The following is a 26,919-nucleotide window of genomic DNA, read 5'->3' on the forward strand; positions in this document are numbered from 1 at the left end:
ATATATGTAATTGTCCAAACATCTTAAATTATATCTATACCCCAAATACATTAGCATGCTTCCAAGGGAAGTATTAACTTTGCCTCAGTTCTACTGAGCATCTGCTTATTACTTGGCATTAGCTGAATGCCATATGTATTATCCTGATCCTGATTCAAAACTCCCACCAGTTAATCAGTTTGGTACTTATTATTCTTAATTCATTTAGGAGAATGTTGTAAAAATGAGGAATATAAGGTGGATATTTGGTAGCCTAATGTTAGAACTAAGTACAAGTGAAAATGAAAGAGAGACAGCAATTGATTAAGAATGGTGAAGACAATTAAGGGTGCATTAATATGTGCAAAGATTTGACCTTTGAGACACCCATGGTAGGAAAAGCTGCTCGGAATTGGGTCCAAGATCAATAAAAATAGAAGCAGATTGGAACTGAAATTTATGATAGGTCTTGGACAAGGTGGTTGTGACAAAAGATAAAACCCTTATATATAGAGGGAACCCTGAAGCCAACATGTTGTGCTGCAAGCAATTAAGGTAGTATATGCTTATAACCTAGAGAAGGGTAGATTAGAAATCACAGAATGTGGGAGTTTGATATTGGTGGACTTTCTTGTGGGCTGTATTTATCACTGCAGATGCCTAGTTGTTTTTCTGAAACAAACACTCAGCTTGTTCTCTGGAAACAGAGTGATCCATGATCAAAGTCTCAATTTCCTCCTTTATTTTTTGATACTCTCAATATTTTCAACTTTTCTTGAGAAAAATTTATCTATCTATTTTCGTATGCCTTGATCAGAGGTTCGTTCTCAAGTAGGAAGAAAGAGAAGGGCCTTAACAAGTTGCAGTGATTAACCTACAAACAGAAACCTTTTATTATAAGATGATCTTATGGATCACCTATGCTTTTTAACTCTTCCAAGGCCATCCATCTTTCTCTAGGCCTGTTAGTTTGTATGGTCTAATGCTTGACAGTTGACACTCACTGAATTAAATCTATTGTTGTGTGCGTATCAGCAATTATTTACATTCATCTCTAAATGTTCTAATTGTAAAAACCCAAAAAAAAAAAGGGTGGACGGGCCGGCCCGACAAGACCGGGCCCATCCACCTATTACGATCGTGCCCTAGGCACGATTGTGGATAAAGGGAGGGTGCAAAGGGGGGGGGGGGGGGGGGCGGCGGCGGCGGCGGCGGCGGCGTTGGAGGGGATTGCCGGAGAGAAGACCGAATGCCGAGATCCGGCCAGCCGCGGAGGAAGGCCACTTTCCTTCGGTGAAGATCCCCACGGGTGAAGAAATCTTGGGCCGTGCGTGTTGATCCGGGTTGCTCATGGATTTTCTCCACCGAGTCCTCGTCGGAAGGGTCGCCGGAGCACTCCGTCGGACCGAGGTAAGTGTGGTGCCTCTCCTTGCACATCCTTTGCTAGATTTTGGGCTGCGCTGGTTGGGGTTTGGCCGATGAGATCGCCGGAGAAGAGTCCGAAACAGGAAACCCCTGTTTCGGCTTTTCTCCTCCAGATTTTGCTGCCGTCGGCCGCCGGTTGGCCGAGATCCATGGCGTATGGGGGGGTTGGACGGGTCTGTGTTGGTTTGTGAGGGATTTTTTAGGGCTTTGTTGTGGATGGGGGTTGGTGGACCGAGGGTTTCTCCTCGTGGCTTCATCTCCCTCTCCGCTTCCTCTCGTGTCGGTGGGCCGCCGGCGGCGACGATGAGATCGGAGCCACTGTGCGGCTGCCGTCGGATGAAAGCCGAGCCACCATCACGGTGGTTTTTTCCGTGGATGAATGGAGGAAGGGGGAGGGGACCTCGTGTCGGTTTTGGGGGAAGAAGAAGAAGAAGAAGAAGAAGAAGAAGAAGAAGGAGAAGAAACTTCTTCTTCTCTCCCTCTCTTGGTCGGCCACGATCGCCGGCGACTGCAATAGAGACGGCCGGCGATGGTTCGGCCAGTGGTGTTGTCGGGTTGGGGAAGGAGAGGGCACAGCCACCATGGCTGTTGCCCTTGGATCAAAAAGATTTGAGGGAGGGAGATGTACTCCCAACCATGAAGAGAGAGGAATCATCCTTTTATGTTGGTCTCTTTACCGGGACCGGCCATCATCGCCGGCGTGGCAGCGGCCACGGCTGGCGACGACGTAGGCCGGTGGTACAAGTTGGGAGTCGGGCCACCCCGACTGCTCTAGATTTGGAGGGATTGAGATGTTCGGGGACCTCGTGATGGACCCCATAGTAGATATGAATTATGGTTTAGAATATTTAAATATTAAATAATTTAGTTGTGATTTATAATTGATGTTGTAGAGGAAGAGTCGGCGGTGCCAGGAGATTTTGATCAGGGGACTCAGCACCCCAGCGCGTAGGTTGTGATTTGGATCCGTGTTTGAGTCAGTCTACTATCTCGGTAAGAATCCCTACAACTGAGCACCTCTATTTATGCATGTATGGAATTTATCGTTGGTTATAATTTATCAGTATGTTGATATTAATTTTATGAGCTTATATGACACATATGAGATGTGCATTTTGTTATGAAAATATTGAAATAATTAAATTGGGAAGAATTAACATGTTGCTGGGGGTCCAAACCGAGAACGATTGGCACAGCGGTGTGAACGGGGTTTCCTTGGAATTGCTTCGGTTACGCTCCTCCTTCCGCCGGGAAACCTGCAAGCAAGCCTCCCACCACCGGGGTAGTGGGGGCCCTCCGACGATCAAGTCAGAGGAGATTGGAGGAGAAGGAGAGATAATAATAGCAAGTAAGTGAATGCTCTGGAAGTCCTCTTTTCTCCTTCCCCCAGCCGCATATATACCAGGCTGGGGGGTCTTTCTGGGGGGTTCGTCATCGTGGGGCACGATGGAGCTGCCACTGACACGGCCGTTACAGGGCGTCGTGGGGCAGCGCTGGGTACGGCCATGACAGGGCGTAGTGGAGCTCCGCCTTGTACGGCTGTTACAGGGGATCGTGGAGCAGGACAGATACAACCGTTGCAGGGAGTAGTGGAGCAGGAGGCTGCGACGTGCCTCTGGGGAATAGCCTGTCGTTGTCGAAAGATGTCCGACTCGGGGTCGGACTGCTGGATCAAGGGACAGCCGACTCGGGGTCGGGCTGCAGGGGTGAAGATGTCCGACTCGGGGTCGGACTGCCGGATCAAGGGACAGCCGACTCGGGGTCGGGCTGCAGAGACGAAGATGTCCGACTCGGGGTCGGATTGCTGGATCAAGGGGCTGCCGTAGTCTTCCTGGGCGCGCGTGCCGGTCACGTGGGGAATGGTGGCTAAGTTCCCCCGTAACAGTAGCCCCCCACTTCCGAGCCCGGAACCAGAAGGAGAACGGGTGAAGGGAGTGATGCTTCGAGATTGCCGCCATCCCTCGGAGAGGCGCGCGCGCTTCGAGCTCCCCGCCTTCTTTATGGCGTATGGCGGTTGTTGCTGACCTGACAGTCTGAGGATTTCGGCGGACATCCTTCCTTGATGGCGTCGATTCGCCTTTGGGGCGCGAGCGACCTTTCGGCAGCCAGGCGTCCTCTGGCGTCACCGAGGTGTCACCCACCTTTCCGCCCATTTAACCGGGGGCCCTCCTCCGTCCGCCTTTCTCTTTACAGACATCTTCGAGTTTCTCCTTTGCGCCGCCGTCATTGCCGTCGGACTGTTCGCTTGCTCCTCCTTTGACGCTCTCGGAGCCGTTCTTCCTTCTCTTCCGGTGAGTTGCCCCATTCTTCAATTTAAGGCTCTCCATACTTTCTCCTTTTGTATTAGTGTACTCCAGTCGTTCCGGTCCTTTCCCCCCTCTTGACCCCGTCCTGACCGTAGATTCACTGGCCATTAGGGATGGGCGAAGTGAGAGCAGACCGCATTAAGTCGGAGCTGGTCGCCGAAGACCTAGATAGGTTCGTGGCTCGATTCCACCTTCCCGAGGCCTGCAATGTTACGCTCCCGGGGCCTGAGGAGAGGATGTCCCATCCTCCTCCAGGGAAAGTTGCCATGAATGAGGGCATTCTTCAGGCCGGGTTCCGCTTTCCCCCCTCGGACTTAGTTGTGCAGGTGCTTCGGGGTTTAAGAGTGGCGCCGACGCAACTGGTGCCGAACTCATGGCGCGCCCTGACGACCTTCCAGGTTCTCTGCCGCATGCACGAGGTTCCCGCCACCCTGAATGTCTTTTGGGAATGCTACGGCCTGAACGGCCACCCCCAGGACAAAGGGTGGTGGTGCTTTGCGGCGCGGCGAGGGTGCGGCCTCGTCAAGGAGGCTCCTTCCTCCATTCACGGCTGGAAGGAGCGTTTCTTTTTCATTGACGTAGATCCCTCTTGGGGAATCAGGGCCACCTGGGAGACGCCGATGAAGTTCCCGATCGGCCTATCGAGGTTGTCGAGGGAGGAATCCGATGGCGTCGCCGTCTTGAAGGGGTTGGTTGCCGAGGGCCGGCTCCCCCCGGTGTCTCGCCTTATTTCTGAGGACACCCTGGTGAACGTTGGCCTGAGCTCGGTCCCCGCTGATCGTGAGCCCGCCACCACTTCTTTTTTAGCCTTTTTTTTTTTTCGTCTCTTCTTTCCATCAGCTTCTCAGTTTCCGACCATCTCGTCCTTTTTGCAGAAATCGACGACGTCATGCGGTCGGACAAGGCGATGGCTGTTGGTAGGACGTCCCTACTGGAAGCGGTCCGGAGGAAGAAACGGACTCCTCCGAGCGGGGTCCCACCGGCGAAGAAGTCCCGCCGGCAGGCGACTCCGACGCCGACAGATGGGTCCGGACCTACCGATCAGGGGGACGCCACGGGCTCGGACCGACAGTTGGCGCTGTATCAGCCCTCCGGTGATGAGACTATCGTTATTCCGGAGGTGTCATCCGAGCGTGCCCGAGACGGCCGGGTTGGACGCGATCGGTCCCCAGCCCAGCCTTCGACTCGGTCGGCTCTGGATGATACGAGGAGGGACGCGCCGAGGCCCCGGCCGAGCGGGACCCTGTCAATTCCAGGGGCGGTCCCCGCCCCGAGCATGGCCAGCATGACTCTTCCCCAAGCGATGGGTAAGGGTAAGGCCGCAGAACCATCGTCCGACTCCAGGGAGAAGTCGGGGTCGGCCTTCACTTTCGCCGGTGCCCGAAACCTCATCGAGACAGTGCTGCTGGAGAAGGACCGCAGGCAGGTCCGGGAGATGAGGGTCCCTGACATTGGGGCTGCCAGCTGCGTCTGTCTCATGTCGGTGAGTGTTCTTTTGGTCGCTTTCATCATTTATAGGCTCTGTTGATCCCCGCCTGACGCCCTCGTTTTTCCTCTCTCTTAGCTCGCCCAGTACATGATCCGCCTGGAGGAGTGCTACGAGGAACAGGCGAGGCTTCTGGCGAGGGCCGAGAGCCAACTGAAGGCAGTAGAGGAGGGAGGTCAGGCTGCGGCGGGGAGGACGACTAGGGACCTCGAGATGAGGCTCTAGGTGGCCGAAGAGCGGGCACTCGGCTTCGTCGCCCTCGAGAAGCAACTGTTGGAGGCTCAGTAGCAACTCAAGGTTGCCTCGGGTCTCGAGGGCGAGATCAAGAAGGCGGAGGAGCGGGCCGAGAAGCAGTCCCGGAAGGCTACCGACTACCGGGAGAGGTGGGAGAAGGCCCAGCGGTCGGCCGACAACGCCCGCAACCGAACCCGGTCTCTTGAAGCCAAGCTGGGCGAATTGGAGTCGGCCTTAGAGAAGTCCCGCGCGAGCGACCAGGAGCTTCATTCGCGCCTGGAGGAGGCTGAGGCTGCTCGCATTGCTGCCGAGGCGAAGCACAAAGAGGCTCAGGCTGATCTGCTGAGGGTCTCCTCCGAGGCGGACGACCGGATTGTGGCGAAGGTCTTGGAGGCGAAAGCTCAGATTATGGAGCGGGCAGAGGCGGCGCTGGCCGAGAAGAGTGCGGAAATCGGGCGTCAGGCGGTACAGGCTTATCGTCAGTCCGCCAAGTTCACCCGTGATATGTCGGAGGCGGTACAGGCCTATCGTCAGTCTGACGAGTTCGTCCGTGACATGTCGGACGCGGGGTCCGACTCCTTTATCTTAGGCTTCGAGGAAGGCCTGACAAGGGTGTCGGCTAAGTACCCCGAAATTGACCTGAGTGGGATCTCCCTTCTAGACTCCTCTCCGGCACCATTGCCTGCTGATTCTCCAACCGACTCCCTACCCCCTGCGGACGTGCCCGGCGTTCCCGACCCGGGGGTTCCTCCAAGCTGACCTTCTGTATTTTTGTTCTTTTCTTTGTGTGTTGGCGTTTTGCCAAGTTGTATGGGTCTCGGCCCTGAAACAATGAAAGTTAATGCAAATAGAGTTTCTTCATTTCACTTTCGTCCTTCTTCTTTTTAACTCTTGGTAGCGTCTCGCTGACTCCCGACTTTTGAAATTTTTCTGGCGCTAGGCCAGGTATCTGAGGGTTAGGCCTCAGGAAATTCTTCCGGCGCTAAGCCAGGCATCCGAGGGTTAGGCCTCAGGAAATTCTTCCGGCGCTAGGCCAGGCATCCGAGGGTTAGGCCCCAGGAAATTCTTCCGGCGCTAAGCCAGGCATCCGAGGATTGGGCCTCAGGAAATTCTTCCGGCGCTAGGCCAGGCATCCGAGGGTTAGGCCTCAGGAACTTCTTCCGGCGCTAAGCCAGGCATCCGAGGGTTAGGCCTCAGGAAATTCTTCCGGCGCTAAGCCAGGCATCCGAGGGTTAGGCCTCAGGAACTTCTTCCGGCGCTAAGCCAGGCATCCGAGGGTTAGTCCTCAGGAAATTCCGCTCGTTGGTCGGCCAAGGCTGGCGCAAGCCGAGGCGACCGGTCGGGGCTTCAGGCTAGTCTGCTCCCGGGATGATCATCGGGTTAGCCTGGCATCCGAGGGCCGAGCCTCGAGAAATTCCGCTCGTTGGTCGGCCAAGGCTGGCGCAAGCCGAGGCGACTGGTCGGGGCTTCAGGCTAGTCTGCTCCCGGGATGATCATCGGGTTAGCCTGGCATCCGAGGGCCGAGCCTCGGGAAATTCCGCTCGTTGGTCGGCCAAGGCTGGCGCAAGCCGAGGCGACCGGTCGGGGCTTCAGGCTAGTCTGCTCCCGGGATGATCATCGGGTTAGCCTGGCATCCGAGGGCCGAGCCTCGGGAAATTCCGCTCGTTGGTCGGCCAAGGCTGGCGCAAGCCGAGGCGACCGGTCGGGGCTTCAGGCTAGTCTGCTCCCGGGATGATCATCGGGTTAGCCTGGCATCCGATGGCCGAGCCTCGGGAAATTCCGCTCGTTGGTCGGCCAAGGCTGGCGCAAGCCGAGGCGACCGGTCGGGGCTTCAGGCTAGTCTGCTCCCGGGATGATCATCGGGTTAGCCTGACATCCGAGGGCCGAGCCTCGGAAAATTCCGCTCGTTGGTCGGCCAAGGCTGGCGCAAGCCGAGGCGACCGGTCGGGGCTTCAGGCTAGTCTGCTCCCGGGATGATCATCGGCTTAGCCTGGCATCCGAGGGCCGAGCCTCAGGAAATTCCGCTCGTTGGTCGGCCAAGGCTGGCGCAAGCCGAGGCGACCGGTCGGGGCTTCAGGCTAGTCTGCTCCCGGGATGATCATCGGGTTAGCCTGGCATCCGAGGGCCGAGCCTCGGGAAATTCCGCTCGTTGGTCGGCCAAGGCTGGCGCAAGCCGAGGCGACCGGTCGGGGCTTCAGGCTAGTCTGCTCCCGGGATGATCATCGGGTTAGCCTGGCATCCGAGGGCCGAGCCTCGGGAAATTCCGCTCGTTGGTCGGCCAAGGCTGGCGCAAGCCGAGGCGACCGGTCGGGGCTTCAGGCTAGTCTGCTCCCGGGATGATCATCGGGTTAGCCTGGCATCCGAGGGCCGAGCCTCGGGAAATTCCGCTCGCTGGTCGTGCGCCTGTCGCTTGCCGCCCGACGGGATTTCTCCGTGGCCAGCTGCGATCGTGTTTCTCCTCCTCTCCAAGCGTCGCCTGGGGAACATCAGATGGGCATTAAATGCTGATTGAGGGGTTACCTGGGAAATCGGATTGCCAGTTGCTGCTTGCGAGGAGTGTCAGTTAAGCGGCCGCGATACGCGCATTCTTCGAGGCGGATGCGGCCCGGGCGCGAGCGGAGATATGTGGACCTAGGGGTACAGGCCACCCGGAGTGTCCTGCACAAAGAATGCGATTAAGGAGAATAACGCTTAGGAAATCGCGGGAAGATACGCCTCGAGAGCCGGATCGGCTCCGGATTCAATGCGCCCGCATTTATTGGAGCCACCCGCATCGGAACGACCGGGGGGCCGCAGTTTGGCTATAAATATTGGTGCAGGTGCGATGGAGCCTGCCAAGCCGGAGCTGTTCAGGTTGCCATGGATCGTGGGCCTCCTCTCCGGCGCATGGTTGAGAGACCCCTACCGAAGGAACGGGAGGCGCGCCCTTCACGACTTTCACCAACTAGCCGTTTCATCTGGGATCAACAAGGAGGTTCTCCCCGGCGGAACTCCGCTCTAGGCGTTTCATCCGGGATCACGTCTCCCCTCCTTGAAGTTCAGCCTCCCGGTTGAGCTCCGCACCAAACGCTTGATCCGGGACCGCGCCTCCATATGCTCTTCTCCCTTGTATCCCTTCTCTCCCCTAACACTGGGGAGGACCGGAATATCCCTTGGAGGTGGCGTTCCCCTGGAGGCAGCGGGAGCTTCTTCTGCGGCGGCTCCTCGTCTTTTTCGTGAGGCGTGGATGGCGCCTCTGGGTAGGAGCAGTGTGGACTTCTCCTTCGTCCACTTCTTCTTCATCCGCACCGGCTCGTCGTCTTTTTCGTGAGACGTCGATGGCGCCTCCGGTTGGAAGCACCCACGCCCGGTGGGATTGCAGCTGCTTCGGATGGAAGGTTCGGGATCCCAGATCTCCAGCTTAACGGAGTCCCCACCTCTTCCTTACTTTCTTTACTCCCCAATTCCCCTCTGGGAGTTCTTTGTAATTACACGAACACGCCATTGTAACCAGGAATTATTGAGATGAAAAGGACTATACATTTTTTGAACTGTCTTTCTGGCTTTGTCTTTCTACTGGTAATACACCCGTAGGTTAGCGGAATTCCAGCTCCTTAGAATTTCTCGACCATCTAGGGCCTCCAACTGGTAGGAGCCAGGTCGGTTTACCCAGCGAACCCTATACGGGCCTTCCCAATTTGGCGCCAGCTTCCCACCTTCCGCGGGCTGAGATGCTTTGGCCCGCCTTAGCACCAGATCTCCGATTCTGAAAAGTTTTGGTCGGACCTTGGAGTTATAATATCGGGCCACCCTCCGCTGATACATCGCCATCCGGACCTGCGCCATTTCCCTTGCTTCCTCCAAGAGGTCCAGGTTCCCTCGGAGCTGCTCCGAATTGGCCTCGGGTCGGTGCGCGGCCACCCGGGGCAAGGGGAGCCCGAGCTCCACGGGGACGACCGCTTCCGTGCCATAGGTTAGGCCGAAAGGCGTCTCCCCGGTAGGGGTCCGATGCGTGGTCCGATACGCCCAAAGGACGTTCTCGAGTTCCTCGACCCAAGCTTGCCTCGTCCGACCGATTCGCGCCTTAATTCCTTGGAGGATTGTCCGATTCGTCACCTCGGCCTCACCATTGGTTTGGGGATGCGACACAGATGTGAACCGATGCTCGATCCCGAACTCCTCGCAGAAGTCGCGGAAATGCTGGTTGTCGAACTGTCGACCATTATCCGAGATGAGGACCCGGGGTACCCCAAATCGGACGATGATGTTTTTCTTCACGAACTTCCGGACTTGTGCCTCCGTGATAGTGGCCAGCGGCTCTGCCTCCACCCACTTGGTGAAGTAGTCGATTGCGACGATCAAGAATTTCCGCTGGGCGGAGGCGACGGGGAATGGTCCGAGGATATCCATTCCCCACTGTGCGAAGGGCCAGGGTGCGGTGATTGGCGCCAAGGGGACAGAAGGGACTCTCTGGACGTTGGCGTGGCGCTGGCAGGCGTCGCATTTCCGTACGTGATCCTTTGAGTCCTCCAACAAGGTAGGCCAATAATAGCCTTGCCTCATGATCTTGTGCGCCAAGGACCTAGCCCCCGAGTGTTATCCGCAGACGCCCTCGTGGACTTTGCCGAGGACATAGGCCGCCTCCGAGGGGCGGAGGCACCTTAAGAGGGGGGCGGTGAACGAGGTCCGATACAGCCTCCCTTCATAGAGTACGTAATGGGCGGACTTCCGGACAAGTCGCCGAGCTTGATCTTCGTCTTCAGGGAGGATCCCTTCGGCGAGGTAGGCGACGAGCGGGTCCATCCAAGACGGCTCCGGATCAATCGCCATCACCGCCTCAGCCTCGCCGATGCTCGGGGCATCCAGGGTCTCCAGGTAGATCGCCCTCGACAAGTTGTGCGCGTCTGCGCCCACTAAGCGGGACAACCTGTCGGCCCTGGCATTTTCACTTCTCGGGACCTGCTGGATGTCGACACTGCCGAGGTCGGGAATGAGTGCTTGCACCTTTCGGACGTAATTCTGCATGGTCGGGTTCCGGGCCTCGAACTCCCCACGGACCTGCCCGACCACCAGCTGGGAGTCGGTGAAGACCTTCAGGCGCCGGATGCCGAGCTCCTTGGTGAGTTTGAGTCCCGTGACGAGGGCCTCGTACTCCGCCTCGTTGTTGGTCACTGGAAATCCGAACCTCAAGGCATACTCGGCTATTACTCCGTCAGGACTGGTAAGGACCAGCCCGGCCCCTCCACCTTCGGGGTTCGACGACCCATCAATGTGAAGCGTCCAAATCGGGAGGTCGAGGCGGGGTGTTTCCGGCGACCTAGGTTCCGCCTCCTGCACCGTGCACTCAGCGAGGAAATCCGCGAGCGCCTGGGCCTTGATGGCGGGTCGGGGCTGGTAGCGGATGTCGAACTCACCAAGTTCTACTGCCCACTTCACCAGCCGTCCCGCATTCTCAGGATTGCTGAGGATCTGCCGCAGCGGTTGATCGGTCAAGAGGGTGACAGAATGGGCCTGGAAATAGGGGCGAAGCCTCCTGGTCGCGGTCAGCAGCGCGAAGGCGGTCTTTTCAGCCTTCGTATACCGCGTCTCGGCATCCCGTAGGACCCGGCAGAATGGAGCGCGCTCGAGAATCCTCCCTGCGCCGGCGCTCCTCCCCATGGGAGAGGAAGGAGCGCGGGTTGAGGAGGACAGGCGAACGCTCAGGCAGCGGCGGCTCCTGAGCCTGCTGCGGCGCTCGGGAAATCGCACCCTGCAGATTCTGCACCGCTTCCGCAAGGGTGCGAACCTGCTGGGTGAGTTGGTCGAACTGGGCGGCTTCGACCGTCTGAACGGGCGGTGGGGAGGTGGAGTGTTGCTGAGAGTGCGTTGGAGATGCAGCGGCCCTCCGGCCAGAGGCGCGAGAGGCCCCGCGACCGGAAGCATTGGAAGCTCCACGACCACCTCGTCGTGCCATTACGATCACTCTGAGATCCGGTTCCCTTCCTCTAGCGCCAACTGTTGCTGGGGGTCCAAACCGAGAACGATTGGCACAGCGGTGTGAACGGGGTTCCCTTGGAATTGCTTCGGTTACGCTCCTCCTTCCGCCAGGAAACCTGCAAGCAAGCCTCCCACCACCGGGGTAGTGGGGGCCCTCCGACGATCAAGTCAGAGGAGATTGGAGGAGAAGGAGAGATAATAATAGCAAGTAAGTGAATGCTTTGGAAGTCCTCTTTTCTCCTTCCCCCAGCCGCATATATACCAGGCTGGGGGGTCTTTCCGGGGGGTTCGTCATCGTGGGGCACGATGGAGCTGCCACTGACACGGCCGTTACAGGGCGTCGTGGGGCAGCGCTGGGTACGGCCATGACAGGGCGTAGTGGAGCTCCGCCTTGTACGGCTGTTACAGGGGATCGTGGAGCAGGACAGATACAACCGTTGCAGGGAGTAGTGGAGCAGGAGGCTGCGACGTGCCTCTGGGGAATAGCCTGTCGTTGTCGAAAGATGTCCGACTCGGGGTCGGACTGCTGGATCAAGGGACAGCCGACTCGGGGTCGGGCTGCAGGGGCGAAGATGTCCGACTCGGGGTCGGACTGCCGGATCAAGGGACAGCCGACTCGGGGTCGGGCTGCAGAGACGAAGATGTCCGACTCGGGGTCGGATTGCTGGATCAAGGGGCTGCCGTAGTCTTCCTGGGCGCGCGTGCCGGTCACGTGGGGAATGGTGGCTAAGTTCCCCCGTAACATAACATATTTTTGAGAATTTAAGAAAATATGTGAGGTGATTGGAATTTGATTAAACATGTAAAACTAGACATGTAGAATGGGTTGGACTAACCTTGTCATGAGATAGCCTCTACGAGCTTATGCGTAGGATAGCTGCCACGAGCTGATGCGTGGGATAGCCTCTATGGGCTTACGCGTGGGATAGCCTCTACGAGCTTATGCGTAGGATAGCCTCCATGGGCTTACGCGTGGAATAGCCTCTACGAGCTTATGCGTAGGATAGCCTCCACGGGCTTACGCGTGGGATAACTGCCACGAGCTTATGCGTGGGATTTGTGCAGTCTTGGACTGGGACATGAACTTGGTTAGTCCAAAGCCAGAAGTAAAAAGTCTTACAACTTGGGGATCAGAGTAATATGAAAGTGAATCACATAATGTGTAAAGAGGATTTATGTATATGTACTGGTTATATATACTTGTGTTTGTTGAGCTTTTGAAATGATGAAATGACATTTATTTGTTACTTTGATGATTTTACCATTATTACTGTGTGTGGCTGTTGGGATTCTTACTGGGTTGGAAAAGCTCATACTACTCTTATTTTCTTTTTTCAGAGGCACTGGATTTGTAGAGTCCATCGGGTGGGACGAGAAATGAGATCAGCATGGAGTCTGACTGCTAGATAGATAAAAGTTAATTTATCTTTTGCTTATGGACATTTGAATTTATGTAATCATTCAGTACATTTTAGTTGGTTTGGTTTAAATACATTAATTATGGATTATTTGGAATTTTTGTTTATCTTAGGCCTTGCATGATCTTTAGGGCACTGCTCTAGGGCTCATGCGGCCGGTCACGTACCGGACCCGGGTGGTGGGTTCGGGGCGTGACACTAATGGTAGAACTTAGCTGTTGATGTTCTTCCTGTGCCATTATTCACTTAATGAACAAACTTTCCGAACTTTTCTTTCACATTTTGACATAAGTATTGATTTTTTACAAATGACCTTGGAACAAACAATGGTAAAACTTTGTTATTGGACCATTCCTCCCTGGGATGTAGAAATCTTTTTTTTTCAAATAATGATAAATAACCGGAAACCTGACTACCTGAGGATGGGGTTTCGTGCAATTGTGCAACAGTAAGGTCTTCATTGTGATTTGCATACCACGATACAAAGAGTGGAACAACCTCTCTGTATGCGGGAGTTAAGCTGCGTCCATGTCACCTTTTTCAAATTCTATAGTGGCTGGAGTCTCATACAGTGAGATGCTTTTTAATAAATAACTGTAAACTAGAGTAACAAAATTTTTGCACTTTTCCATCACAAGTTGTAAAATAAACTATGGTGTTCCACAACCTTGGTTTTAAGATCTCTAGTATTAATTATGAATGGTAATAATGGAAAATATTTAGAGTATATTTCAGCTACAAATTCTTATGCTACTCTTGGTTTAATTGAATTGCTCTGTCTTCCTTTCCAACTGATGGGATAAATTCTTTTGTGTCTATTTCAAATGAGTGGTTGGGGATTATAACTTCTGTTCCAATCTTGTCAGGAATTAAATACCCCTCCTGCTAGAAGAATACACAATTATGCACGACCACTGATGCGGGAAGCCAGATGTTCATGAGTGAGAACAGACAAGATAAGGTGGTAGAGTGGAAAACTACCGATTTTGATAGAACGATTATTAAAGCAGTAATGTGTCAGATGGAGGAGTTGTGGTCTGCACAGGAATGCAATTTGGTTCATGTTAATCTGAATCCAACACTTTAACTTGGGCTAGGCTTAGATCAGACTCTGTCGATCTGATTTCAAGCAGGTTTAGGTTCCAATTTAAGGTTCGAGTAAAATATATATATTTTTTTCAGAAAAATAAGGGATCTCCCAATCTTAGCCTAGCTTGTGGGGTGCAAAATATTGATTCCAAGACCAACCCAGCTTAAATTCTTCTCGAACCAAAGGGACCTAAACTGATATAACTCTGGCCTAACTTAACCTGTGCCTCAGAATGAAACATTAGACTCTGGTTGCATTTAGATTTAGGTGGTTAGTTTGATTGTTGAGTTGGGTTTGGGTTGGGGTGGTTAGGTTGAGAGAGCTAGGATTAGGTTCTTTATCGATAGCTCGGCGAGTCTCTAATTATGAGACTCAACTAAATTGTCTCATGTATATAATTTTTGAGCCAATGAATAAGTGGTCCAAAACTGACCATATGAAATGATCTAGTCATTATGCAACTTTTCACGTTGCAGCTTGTTTCCAAGTTCAACAGAGGAAGTAATGTGCTACATGGGAAAAAGAAAGTGTATTTATTTTTCTCTTTTTATCCCAACTTTATCTCTTTTCTTTCTCTTTCTTTTATAAAGAGGTCATCCACCCTCATGTTTAGCGGAAAGGGGCCAACAAGGCTCCACTTTAGCTCCCTCATTCTTATCACCAACGCAGCCTACCTTTTTGCCTTGATTTCCTATCTCCAATCTCCATTATAATGCGATATAAATGTATGTATCTCAAACTTGTCCTCCATATTCTCGGTCTCTATCTATTTGATTGGCTTCTGGAGTGATCTTAGAATTAAAATTTTCCCATCTCTGACACGGATTTTAGCTATCAATTTATCAAGATCTCTTCTAATTTTTGGTGCACATGCTTGCGCATCAATGCACTCAGCCTTTTGGTTATATTATATCACACTTTCCATCAACATTCTCACATACGTCATACTCATCTTGCATGCATGAATCCTTACTATATTTTTTGAGGCCCAGCATCCTCCTTTTTCTTATCATGTCCCCAATTGTAGTGTTATTTGACAAGCCCAGGAGACAAGACTACATCCCCAACATACCTTTCCACTTCATTTTTCAGATGCCTTCTCTCTTCTATTTCTATCTCATGCTGAGTGCATAAAATTTTTACAGATCTTTCTTTCTTTCTTTCTTTCTTTCTTTTTTTCCCTCCCCAAGACATGAGGACACAGGTCCATATAGACCTCATCTCAAAGTTTTCTACAGGAACAAAATAAAACTATCTTGCTCCTTATCTAGTTCCCACCCCAAATATTACGATTAATGAAACTGGTGCCATTTTTTGAGAAAAAACTCAATTTAGTCCCATCAAAAAATATCAATGTTTCGGAAATTAGTAAGTTACATGTATATGATGCCATTGCTACTGAATTTAAGTCAAGCATCTATGTCAACGTAATATTAATTATCATCGAATCATGATAACTAAATTCCAAGGAATATTCCTAATATAAGCATCAAAGCGCTAGACTTTAATGACATTAAGAATGACATAGAAGAGCAAACCTCCATGTCAACATACCTAATACCATCCTTAGACTTTGAATTATATTAGAAATGATCTTGTAGCACCAGTGCAGCATATATACTTTACATCGCATTCTAGGGTTGTCGCAGCACTGAAAACAATTTCAGAAACAAAATTCTAGTATTTTAGTTTATCGCCAAGCAACCTAAAGTTAAAGATACTATGGATCCAAGAAAGAATGGTCGGTTCATTTCTATAGAAATCATGTAGTAGCTTCTGTTCTAAGTAACTAATAAGACCAAAATCTCCTAATGGTCATTATTGTACAAGAGTATACAGTTTTATAAAGAAGATTCTCCAACTTGCTGGGCATTACCTGATCAAGGACTAGGTGTTAAGCAGGCCACTGGCCAATGGAGATCAAGATACAAGTTACATTACATGTTCCTGGGGAGCAAGGTAAGGGATTCTTCAGTCAAATACTGCAGGAATAAAAAGGAGAGTGGATCACAAGGAGTGAAAAAATTAAGAGGATATAAAAAGACATGGCATCTGAAGGTGGATACAGTGTGCCTAGTCTCATCCTGCCCCTCTTTTGTCTCTATTCTTTAGTTTCCTACATGCAATCGTTTCCCACCGGTTTCACCTTTACTTTTAATTTGGCTGCCACCTTTCACTCCTGCTTTCGGCTTTATCTCACCTTTTTTTCCAGCTCCAGCTTTTTCCCTCTCCTACAATACTCTCTCTTCCCACCCCTCTTTGGCTCCCCTCTCCTCTCCTTCCATAATGCCCTCTCCAACCATAGTCTTTCCAGAGATCACTTAGAGAAGAAAACACCCATTCGGGCCTTTTCCAAGTCCCACCATCTCGCTTCAATGGCTAAAGAGGTTGTGGCTAAGAGCCTTCTCTTCTTCTTCCTCCTCTCTCTTCACACTGTTTGCTCTTCAGGTTAGTGTCTCACTCGATCTCTCCTTTCTTTAACTGTCTTTCAGTTTGATAAGTTTGATTGAAGAAGTAAGAACAAGCAAAGGTATTTCTTTTGTCATTTCCATAGTTACTAAGATGTCCTGGTGTCAATTAGAAAACATTCACTTCTACGACAGATACTATACCTTTTGGGGCCAGGAATATCTATGGTCTAATTTTAAGGGAACATAAAGGTATTATTGCTGGATGATCTATGTATGTTTGCCCTAGTAATGTTTAAGACTGTTCCTTATATTGTGAAATTGGATTCTGTAGGTTATAATGTGCTAGTTCTTAGTAAGCCCTTTCCTTATGGGAAAAAGATGGTGGACATCAGTTACATTCAGAACTTAATCCTCTCTCTCTCTCTCTCTCTCTCTCTTTCTCCAGTTTTGATGCTTTAATAGAAGAAATAAGAGGAAAAATAGGCTGTCCCTTTGCCATCCTAATTAGTTACTAGGATATCTTATTGCAAATAAAAAGAGATTCTCTCTTTTGGGCACAAAAACGTAGATGGTCTAATTAGAAGGAGCATAAAGGTAATAATTTCAAGATGATGTATATATCTATGTCAGTGATGTTTAAGACTGTGCTTTATCTTTATGAAATTGGATTCTTTCAGCTTTTGCTTTCTCAATAGTTTCTCTCAGTTCTTTGATCCAATTCCATTGTGGAGAATTATTGTGATTTACGTAGCTATATTGTTCCTGTTTTCCTTCAGCAACCGATGTGGGTTTCTCATATGATGCAAGAGAAGAGAATCCTGCTGCAAGGTCACTCGTAAAGACATTGTCTTTCCTTCAGAAGAATAATGTATCTCCCTCCCAGTTTAAGGTCTTTTTCACATACCCAGGAGCTTTCGCAGATTTACCGCGCAACACCAGCATCTCTGTTTACCTCTGTTTGGACCATCTCGAAGTGATTAAACAACTGAAATCTAAGGTTTCCACCACCTCATGGCTGAAAACCCATCTTGTAGACACTCTCCCCTATTTGAACATCAGTAATATTATAGTTGGTGGTACCCCAAAAAGCCTGTCTTTACTTCCTTCGACCATAAACACGATACAAACTTCTCTCAAGAGCTTTGATCTCGATAAAAGCGTAAGGGTCTCAGTCATGTTTCCCCTCTCCACTCTCAACACCTTGGACAAATCTAGCAACAAAAATCTTCTGAAGATAATGAACTTTATAAAGAATTCCAAATCTTTTATGGTTCTAGAGACACTTGTAGATGGAGAGCTGAGCTTAGGAGATGGTTTTGTTCGGTCCACTATCCAAAAGGCTATCGCTGCTTGCACTACACTACCTTATCCTGACATCCCCATAGTTTTAAATGTGAAGAGTTCTGTTGCCCCAAGTGGTGTAGAAATAGCTGAATTCACTGAAAGAATGACAAAATCTGTCGATAACCATGCTCTGATAAGAGAAAGGATTTTGGGGCTGTTTGCCGAGATTTCCCATGTTAGGGAATTCGAGCAGAAGAAGCTTAGTTGGGAGGAGGAATTAATCTTCCCTTCTTCTCATAGAGAACTCCTTGACCATGATAACAGGTCCATATCTGCAAACAAAACAACAGTTCATGATACCGTCACCCCAATAACGAACCCTGCAACAACACCCATAACAGTTCCCTCCACGAACCCAGCACCAACAATTGTTACTGTACCCTCTACCAATCCTGTCACAGTTTTTCCCACAAATCCCACCACTGCACCAATTACCGTCCCCCCCTTGAATCCTGTACCTACACCGATTACAGTCCCTGCAACGAATCCTGTGCCAACACCTGTGACAACCCCGGCAGTGCCTGTGACAAATCCTGCTACGACACCGACAACACTTCCTGTCAGCCCGCCGGTAACCAACCCTGTGACAACCTATCCATATCCACCATCTGGGAGCACGCCATCTACAACGCCGCCAGTAACGGTGCCAAGCACTGTCCCAGTTTCGCCAACAGGTTCCGGGCAGACTTGGTGTGTGGCCAAGAATGGGGCTTTGGATGCGGCGCTCCAGATGGCACTGGATTATGCTTGCGGGATTGGAGGAGCAGACTGCTCGGCAATTCAATCAACAGGGAGTTGCTATAATCCAAACACCCTCCAAGCCCATGCCTCATATGCCTTCAACAACTACTACCAGAAGAATCCAGCGCCAACAAGCTGTGATTTTGGAGGAACTGCCATGATTGTTGATGTTAATCCAAGTAAGATACGACTTACATATCTATAAAGATCACCGAAACTTTTCATCTTTATTTTGGAAGTACATTTTAGCTAGTTCTTCCTATATCCATTGAACCTGCAATAAATTAGAGCTTGAACAATAAACTGCTTTACTTTAGATCTCTGATGCATCTCTGAAATAATTTTGGCAGGTTCAGGAACGTGCATGTACCCATCTTCAAGGTAGGCACACTCCATAATGAGAAATATAATTCTTGCAATTAATTACAGATATATTTTTGTGAATCATACATAACCTTCAAATCCTTTTGAATGTGCAGTTCTGTTTCTGGTTTCAGTCCTGCTTCTACCAGTACTGGTTCCAGTTCTGGTTCGTCGGTTTTGAACACAAATAATTCAGGTGGCTCTAGTACAGTTTTTGGCTCAGGCAACCCTACAGGCGCTACAAGCAATTCATTCTCTCTCTCTGCTGGCTCGACCCTCTTATTGTTTGTGCTCACCATAGCCTATATCACTATTCACTGGTAACATCTTGTAGCTTTTTAGTTTCAGTTATTGAGGAGGCAGTAGCTACAGCTGTATACATCTGGTTGATGTGTAGAGAGGATTCAGAAGTCTGATGTGTATATGGATTGAGTAGATTCTGATCGTTGTTAAGAAGTGACTAGATGAGAAGTTTTATTGGTTTGTATACACTCAGAGAACGCAATTTCACTTTCAGAAACTCTAAAGGATATTTCTGAATGTACAAATGGATTACAGAGAAACAAAATGTTAACACGTAGGCCTCTCGATCAGAAAAAAAGATCTGATTTAGATCCAAAGAATTAGCAACAATGCCGAGACTTCTTTTTCTTTGATTAAGTACTGCTGCTCGACAGATAACTATATCTCAACATCTCTTCAGGCATAAAACGACGCAGAGAATGAAGTAATCTTTCTGTAAATAAAGGGCTTCGGAAAGGAGCTCAGCTCTTCAACAAGTTCTGCTTGTTTGATAAAACCAGAAGTACTGGTGCTTCATAGTCACTGATAACTCAGTTCTTTCATAGCCTTGTGCATTCTCTTTCCGAACTGTTTCACGTCAAGTATTTCGTTGCAACATAATAATTGTGGAAAAGGAAAAAAATCAACTTTATATTTGAGAAATATCAAGGCAAATAATGTATGCATCAAGGTTTCACTCAAACCTTCTATCACAACTTAAACCCTGAAAGTGTGATGGGTTTCGCTCAAAAATAATAATGTTCTCCAAATAAAAATGTTGGCTTCTAGGATATATTTCACTGATTCAAAACTCTCCAGTGCCTGAGTACAAGAACAGTACAAATTTGGAGTAATCTAATGAAGTGCAATTTTGGGGCTGGTTCAACTTCCTGCGAAAATTTGTTGTTTTGCTGATATTCGTGCAGCAGTTTCTGATAGGTCAGGAGAATTTTTTTATAAAAACTTTTATTTCCACATAGAATCAAACATTAAAATAATTAACTGAATACATATCAAGTTATTTAGTCAACTGAACTTTGTCACTTATCTCGGTGGTAAGAGTTTCCCGCAACCAGTATTGTACAAATATGCAGTCAGAACCTTGGTACATGTACCTCGATCGGTTTCGATTCTGAGTAGATTTCTTGTTGAAATAATTAATAATCATTCAAGAGAAACAAGAAATCAGCAAGCAGGATAGTTTTCTCAGCTTGCACATATGATACTACAGAAACAATATGATAATCTTTTATTATTCACCACCAGCTACGCTTGGTCCCACATGTACATCACCAGATACATGACTTGATAGCCTACATGATTCCAAGTGTTCTCAGACCAGGGCAACCCAACATCCACTTCCTCTCTCTTTTTCTCCCCTCCTTAGTTTGGCCTGGTCAGAGAGAAAGAAGCAAAGAGAAGCAACGAGCCAAGTTGCAGTATGCAATGGCAAGTGCTTTTCTATCTCACATCCTATCGAAGGCTATAGATTTGTTGACCAACTTTCGGAGTTCAGCATCTAAGGATTTGTTCATGGTGGATGAAACAAGTGTTCATGGTAGACAGCATGAGAAAGCAAAGATCATTGAGCTGTTATTGTCGGAGGCTAAGCGAAAAAATATCGATGTGATTCCGATTGTTGGCAAGGGTGGACTTGGAAAAAGCACCCTTGCTCAACTGGTTTACAATGATATTAAAGTACAAAAATATTTCAATCTGAAGGAATGGATTTGTGTCTCGGTGGATTTCGATGTTGCAAGGCTAACAAAGGCAATCATTGAGTCTGTGACAGGGGAACCATGCAGTCTTATGGAACTAAGCACGCTTCAAGAGCATCTTAAGATGAAAGTGGAGGGAAAGCGAGTGTTGCTTGTGCTCGATGATGTGTGGAACGAGCAACAGAGTCGCTGGGATTCCTTGAAACTCCCCTTTGTTGGTGCAGAAGCAGTAGGAATTATCATGACCACAAGAAATGATCCGGTTGCTAAGATCATGCAGACGTGGCCTTCTTTTCATCTTGGCTACTTGCCTGATGATCATTGTTGGCTGCCGTTGCCGTTGGCCGTGAAGGTAATCGGAGGCCTGCTACGGTATGAGAACGAAGAACATAGCTGGCTGAATGTCCTGCAAAGTGATCTTTGGGAATTAGATGAGAACAATGAAATTTTGGGAGCTCTGAAATTAAGCTACAGCCGCATGCCTGCATATCTCAAACCTTGTTTCATTTACTGTTCCATGTTTCCCAAGGACCATGTTTACACTGAAGATAAATTAGTCAAATTGTGGATGACACAAGGTTACATACGACCTGGAGATGGAAGAAGTGTGGAAGACATCGGTAAAAGATATTTCGATGAGTTGCATGGAAGATCGTTCTTTGATTTCTTCAAAGGCAGATTGTTCAAGATGCATGATATGATATATGATCTAGAATAATTTAGTTCAGAGAAAGAGTGCCATGCAGTAGTTGTTGAGAAGCCATGTGGTATCCCATTTGAAGTTCGCCATTTACACATGCAGGGCAACAAGATACTCATGAAGCCCCTGTCCTCTATCAAAACCAAGGCCCAAGCTCCTCCTCCTCAAAACCCGTCTATCGGGATTTTTACAAATCCGCTTCCTAATCACGAAGCAAAGGGCTCAAAAGGAGGTAGTAATCAGGTAAACACAATCTTGGAACTTGAGAAAACCCTGGTTAACCCAGCTAAGACGATTAGGCGCGGCCCTGCAGACATTATTATTATCAAGCCGATATCGAATTGTTCACAAAACCAAATGTCTGCATGGAGCTTTGGAATTGGATTGGGTAGCCGTAGATGAATTGATAGATTCAATTGGCAACCTGAACCACATGCGTTATTTGTACATTGATTCTGGGTTAGGGTAGGACTGCATGGAGCTGAAATTGGCGATCGGTCTGCACCACCTCACATCTCTCCAAAACTTGTTCACATATGACTGTTGGGAACTCCAGCTATTGCCAAACAAGCAACTGCCATCCTCGCTTGAGTCATTGTTAGTTAATGGCTGCGAGATCCCTAAGAATAAGTCATTGTCATGACATATCCTCATTGTTGCATCAGAACCTATCTTCATTCAAGGAGCTTCAGATACTGGATTGCCCCTAGCTCAGAACCGTGCCAGGGCCCAACAACCTTTCCTCTCTGTAGACCTTAAGAATAAGTCATTGTCCTGAATTCCAGTTCTCACCAGACATCACTTCCAACGCATCGAGCCAAGTCTACCATGATGGGTGGAGTATACTGAATTTAGCTATCCGTGTTCCAAATTCTTACCATTCTAATCCCACTGAAGGCACTCAAATTCCACAATGGCTTATTTTGGAGAAAGAAGCACCCCTCTGTATCCAACTGCTAATGCTTCAAGCTGTCGAAACATGCTCATGTACAATCACATTCTCAAGGTACTTCTTTTTGGACTTTTAAGATAAGTTTCTTGGTCTAAGTTTGTCCTAGCAACTGGAATACAAGAACCAGCACAAAAGTTGCATGAAAACAAATGGGTAATATCCATGAATAAAAATCTGAGTTTTTCTTTATGAAAAAGTAATTGTCAAAGAAAAGATTGTTTAGATAAGTGATAGAGCTAAAGTTTGAGACGACAAGATAAATTGGATATGTTTAGGGGCAAGAAAGCTGCAAAATACGGGCCATTGTAATAACCCCAAAATATTTTTTTTATATAAAAAAGGATAGAATAGTCCTTTAAAATTGATATGAGGGGTAAAATTGGAAGGAATGAAAAGATAATGGCATAGTTGTAGATGCGTTGAAGTGGTAAGGGTAAAATTGGAAAGGAATCAAAAGTTAATGGCATAACAGTAGATATGTTGAAGTGTTAGGGGCAAAATGAGAATTTAATAATATTAAACAAAGGGTGAATAGTATCTTAATGTGATTTAATTGGAGGGTTTGAGCTGGCTCACGGGAGTGAAACAGAGAGGAGAGGGGGAGGGTTCTCAGACGGCAACAGAGAGGAAGAAAAAGAAGGAGAGGAAAGGAAAGGAAGAAAGGAAGAGGAAGAAGAAAAAGAAAAAGAAAAGGAAGGAGATCCCGGTTGCGCTGCCAGCTGAAGGAAAAAGTGTAGATCTCCTTCCCCTCTACGTAAGGACCTCGATTTTCAAAAAGAAAAAGGTAAATATCCATCCCTATCTAGTCTTTTGATGACATTAGGCTATACAAAGGGTGGATGTAGTCTAGAGGGGTCGGATAAGGGTTGTAGAGGTGGTTAAAAGAGGAAGAATCGGACCCAATTTCGGCGAATTATTTCGGAGGTCAAATGGCCTCCGATACTGATGCATATTACTATTCTGGAATCCTCTATGAGCGTAGGATGTTAGGTAAAAATTTCATCAAATTTGGAGTCTGAAAAGTGGATCAAACCCGAGATGAAGTAACCGGCTGTCGGTCCGAGTTACTGTTCATCCGGGTGGAAAATAGGGGATTTCATGCTATAATAGGGTATTAAGCCTAGATCAAGCTAAAAGGAACCTTGTACTCATGCAAGGGAGTTCCTAATACACATAAATGGTGAGTTAATTAATTAAAAAGAAAAAGAAGAAAGAAAAGAAAAGATTTAGAGAACGGAGAAGTTGAATCAATTAAAGTTCCCTATGTTATAATTGGCACGTAGATTATGACCCTTGATACATGACTAAATGTATTATAAATGCATGTCACAGTTGGGCAAGAAGTTAGGGAGCAAGAAGAAGAAGCCCCCTACTGCCTACCATAAAGTTTTGAAGGTGTATCAGGGCTGTGCCAGATTGATAGGTGAGTGGGAGTCATGTACTTTGCACCATGAGCATTCTTAATTCATTTTCATGAATGTCGCCAAGTGTGAATTGATTCCACTTGTGCATATTGACTGATATTGTAGTAGATTGGTCTATAATCTTGATTCTCCATGCTTGATTATTCTGTACATGCATTTGAGGGAACATTGAGAAGAATTACGAGGGGTTGATGAGTAATCAAATTGATTCCGAATTGTGAAAAGATTTCTTTTGTAAATTGATTTCATTTCCTCTATTTCAAAGATTTGTAGAGACTTTTTAGTGGTATATTGAGTTGTATTGCACTTCCTTGACCCTCACTTCTAACCCTGATGTTAGTTTATGATTGGGTCATGATCAAGTGAGTGGTAGTCTTGATTATACTCCTTTTTAGTAGAGTATTGGGAGGGTGCATTATGGCATTTATGCATGGCTTGGCAGTATCTGCAGGACACCTAGAGTCGATGGGGGTTGAACATCGGCCTTTGTGCACATAGTAGCCTTCTGGGTAGGCGGAGCCCAGTCCCTTCCTAGGGGGGACACGGCCCTAGGCGTAGGATAGGCCGGTCCTACGACTTATATTCTGCTTGCCGCCGGGCATAGTAAGACCCCGCGAGGTGCAGTACGGCTTTCCGCAGATGTAGAATTCCCGCGAGGTGTCGTTTAGTATATAGATGTGAGATGGATTTCTGTTTTGGATACTGGCCAGCATTTACATGATCAGTGTGGTATCTTATCCTGCATATATATGTGACAGTAGGGGGTTGTTGCTGGTTCGCCTGGGGCGTAAAACCCACCTCCCGACAGCTGTCTAGCATTTACATTATCAGTATGGTGTCTTATCCTGCATATGCATGTGACAGTGGGGAGTTGTTGCTGGTTCGCCTGGGGCGTAAAACCCACCTTCCGATAGCTGTCTAGTGATGATTTACATATTGGTGTGGTGTCATATTCGATATATGCATATGGCAGTAGGGAGTTGTTGCTGGTTCGCCTGGGGCGTAAAACCCACCTCCCGATAGCTGTCTTGTTGATGATTCAGCCTATTGACACCTGATTTATATGATTCAGTACTATGACCTGTTGAGCATATTCATGAGTAGCATATATATTTACTTGATTATTCCATATATGCTTCAGATGAGTTGATATTGATTGTGGTGATATTGATGACTTACTCCATATTCTATATGTTGAGATCATGTTCATCTTGTTATTGATCTTGAGATTTCACCTCGAGCCATGATTATATCTGGTCTCATGTGCATAATACTCTCTACTCCACTCACTGAGTATTCATATACTCACTCCCTAGTTTGGTATTTTTGATTGCAGGGCAGATATTGTATAGAGAGGAGCAGGATTAGTAGTTGCCTGCTAGCTGTGCCGCTCCATAGTATAGTATAATATAGATAGAGATTTATACCTTTTGGTGTATTATAAACCTTCTATTGTATATAGTGCATAGTTACAGTCATAGATCCTGTTGTGGATATGGGTTTGACCATGGATGGATTGGGAAGCAGGTATATATATGTGTGCAGATCAGTTGTGTGCCTGTGATAATGTATTGCTATATATTGTCCAGGTTTATTATGTGACAGATTATGTGATTGCTGCTCTGACAGGTAGTGTGTTGTATGTATTGAGATAATCCTGACAGGTCACTATAGGAAAAGTGATCATTTTGTGCATGCATCATGCCAAATTTTTCAAGATTTATTGATGATTGATAGGTAGTAGGGTTCTACGCGGTGGCTGGTGGCCTTATGCCTACCCGCACCCTAGGACCGTCGCGGCGGCCCGCCGGGAACGGGGCGGGGGTCGTGACAAAGCTTGGTATCAGAGCAAAGGTTAAGAAGAGTCCTGTCAGAGCAATAGGGTGAGTTAGGATTAAGTATAGGATTATACTATGGAGCATAGGATTTTTCTGTATGTTAATTTATGAGTCATTTATAATTCAGTAAAATATATTATGACTCAGAGTGTAATAACTGCCATCTCTCTTGATTCTTTTAGAGACATATAAAAAATACCTCCAAGGAGAGGACATGCTCGTCCTGGAAGGAGGATGGAGCCAGATATAGCATTGGATGCGGGTTCCGCACATGTCGAGCCCCAAAGAGAAAAATCTCCTCCTGCTGATAGACGGAGGGTTGATGATCAAGGAGAGGTAGGAAGTAGAGATGCATTGATGGAACAGTTACTGGCGGAGAATCAGGCTCTGAGGGAACAGATTGCTCGGGGGAAATCTCCTGCCCCGTCAGTAGTATCCATCCCACCTCCTGTACCTGTGCCAAGAAGTTTGGCCAGGCGGGCTCTAGATGATGAGGGGATAGTATAGAAGCGAAGTATGTGTATCCTACCTGTGTGGTAGAGATAGAAGGTAAAACACTCCTAATTTATTTGATTTCCAATACCACACCGAGCAGAATATGAAGAGCAGATACACTCACCCCTTTGAGTAATCAGGTAATTTACTCTTTTAAATTCGAGGACGAATTTTATATAACGGGGGGGAGGATGTAATAATCCCAAAATATTTTTTTTATATAAAAAAGGATAGAATAGTCCTTTAAAATTGATATGAGGGGTAAAATTGGAAGGAATGAAAAGATAATGGCATAGTTGTAGATGCGTTGAAGTGGTAAGGGTAAAATTGGAAAGGAATTAAAAGTTAATGGCATAATAGTAGATATGTTGAAGTGTTAGGGGCAAAATGGAAATTTAATAATATCAAACAAAGGGTGAATAGTATCTTGATATGATTTAATTGGAAGGTTTGAGCTGGCTCACGGGAGTGAAACAGAGAGGAGAGGGGGAGGGTTCTCAGACGGCAACAGAGAGGAAGAAAAAGAAGGAGAGGAAAGGAAAGGAAGAAAGGAAGAGGAAGAAGAAGAAGAAAAAGAAAAGGAAGAAGATCCCGGTTGCGCTGCCAGCTGAAGGGAAAAGTGTAGATCTCCTTCTCCTCTACGCAAGAACCTAGATTTTTAAAAAGAAAAAGATAAATATCCATTCCTATCTAGTCTTTTGATGACATTAGGCTATACAAAGGGTGGATGTAGTTTAGAGGGGTCGGATAAGGGTTGT

At 48.0% G+C, this 26,919-nt stretch overlaps 2 protein-coding genes and 1 long non-coding RNA gene across 3 annotated transcripts; all 3 read left to right on the top strand.

The window, feature by feature from the left end:
- Nucleotides 1-1,186: 1,186 nt before the first annotated feature.
- Nucleotides 1,187-12,893, top strand: LOC149768457 (uncharacterized). The gene is made up of 3 exons (XR_016399646.1): nt 1,187-1,389; nt 2,298-2,397; nt 12,724-12,893. It is a non-coding gene; the product is annotated as an uncharacterized LOC149768457 (long non-coding RNA).
- A 3,107-nt stretch (nt 12,894-16,000) lies between these two features.
- LOC103721774 (uncharacterized) lies at nt 16,001-19,300 on the top strand. Its single transcript, XM_039123943.3, has 4 exons — nt 16,001-16,341; nt 17,081-18,568; nt 18,740-18,770; nt 18,869-19,300. The coding sequence occupies exons 1-4, from the start codon at nt 16,014-16,016 to the stop codon at nt 19,074-19,076; spliced, it is 2,055 nt and encodes a 684-aa protein (XP_038979871.3). The 5' UTR covers nt 16,001-16,013; the 3' UTR covers nt 19,077-19,300.
- Nucleotides 19,301-20,480: 1,180 nt separating this feature from the next.
- On the top strand, nt 20,481-21,470 carry LOC149768458 (putative disease resistance protein RGA3). Its single transcript, XM_089928546.1, has one exon. It carries the CDS (start codon nt 20,481-20,483, stop codon nt 21,468-21,470), a length of 990 nt encoding a protein of 329 aa, XP_089784672.1.
- Nucleotides 21,471-26,919: the final 5,449 nt, after the last annotated feature.

The sequence above is a fragment of the Phoenix dactylifera genome, chromosome 2, assembly GCF_051530095.1.
Source record: "Phoenix dactylifera cultivar Ajwa chromosome 2, Ajwa_hap1_PhDact_Kaust_v1.1, whole genome shotgun sequence".
NCBI classification, from domain to species: Eukaryota; Viridiplantae; Streptophyta; class Magnoliopsida; order Arecales; family Arecaceae; genus Phoenix; species Phoenix dactylifera.

Coding starts and splice junctions, on each gene's coding strand:
- LOC103721774 (XM_039123943.3), top strand. CDS start 16,014: ATGCAATCGTTTCCCACCGGTTTCACCTTTACTTTTAATTTGGCTGCC. Junction 16,342..17,080: donor TCACACTGTTTGCTCTTCAG/GTTAGTGTCTCA, acceptor GTTTTCCTTCAG/CAACCGATGTGGGTTTCTCA. Junction 18,771..18,868: donor TGCATGTACCCATCTTCAAG/GTAGGCACACTC, acceptor TTGAATGTGCAG/TTCTGTTTCTGGTTTCAGTC.
- LOC149768458 (XM_089928546.1), top strand. CDS start 20,481: ATGGCAAGTGCTTTTCTATCTCACATCCTATCGAAGGCTATAGATTTG.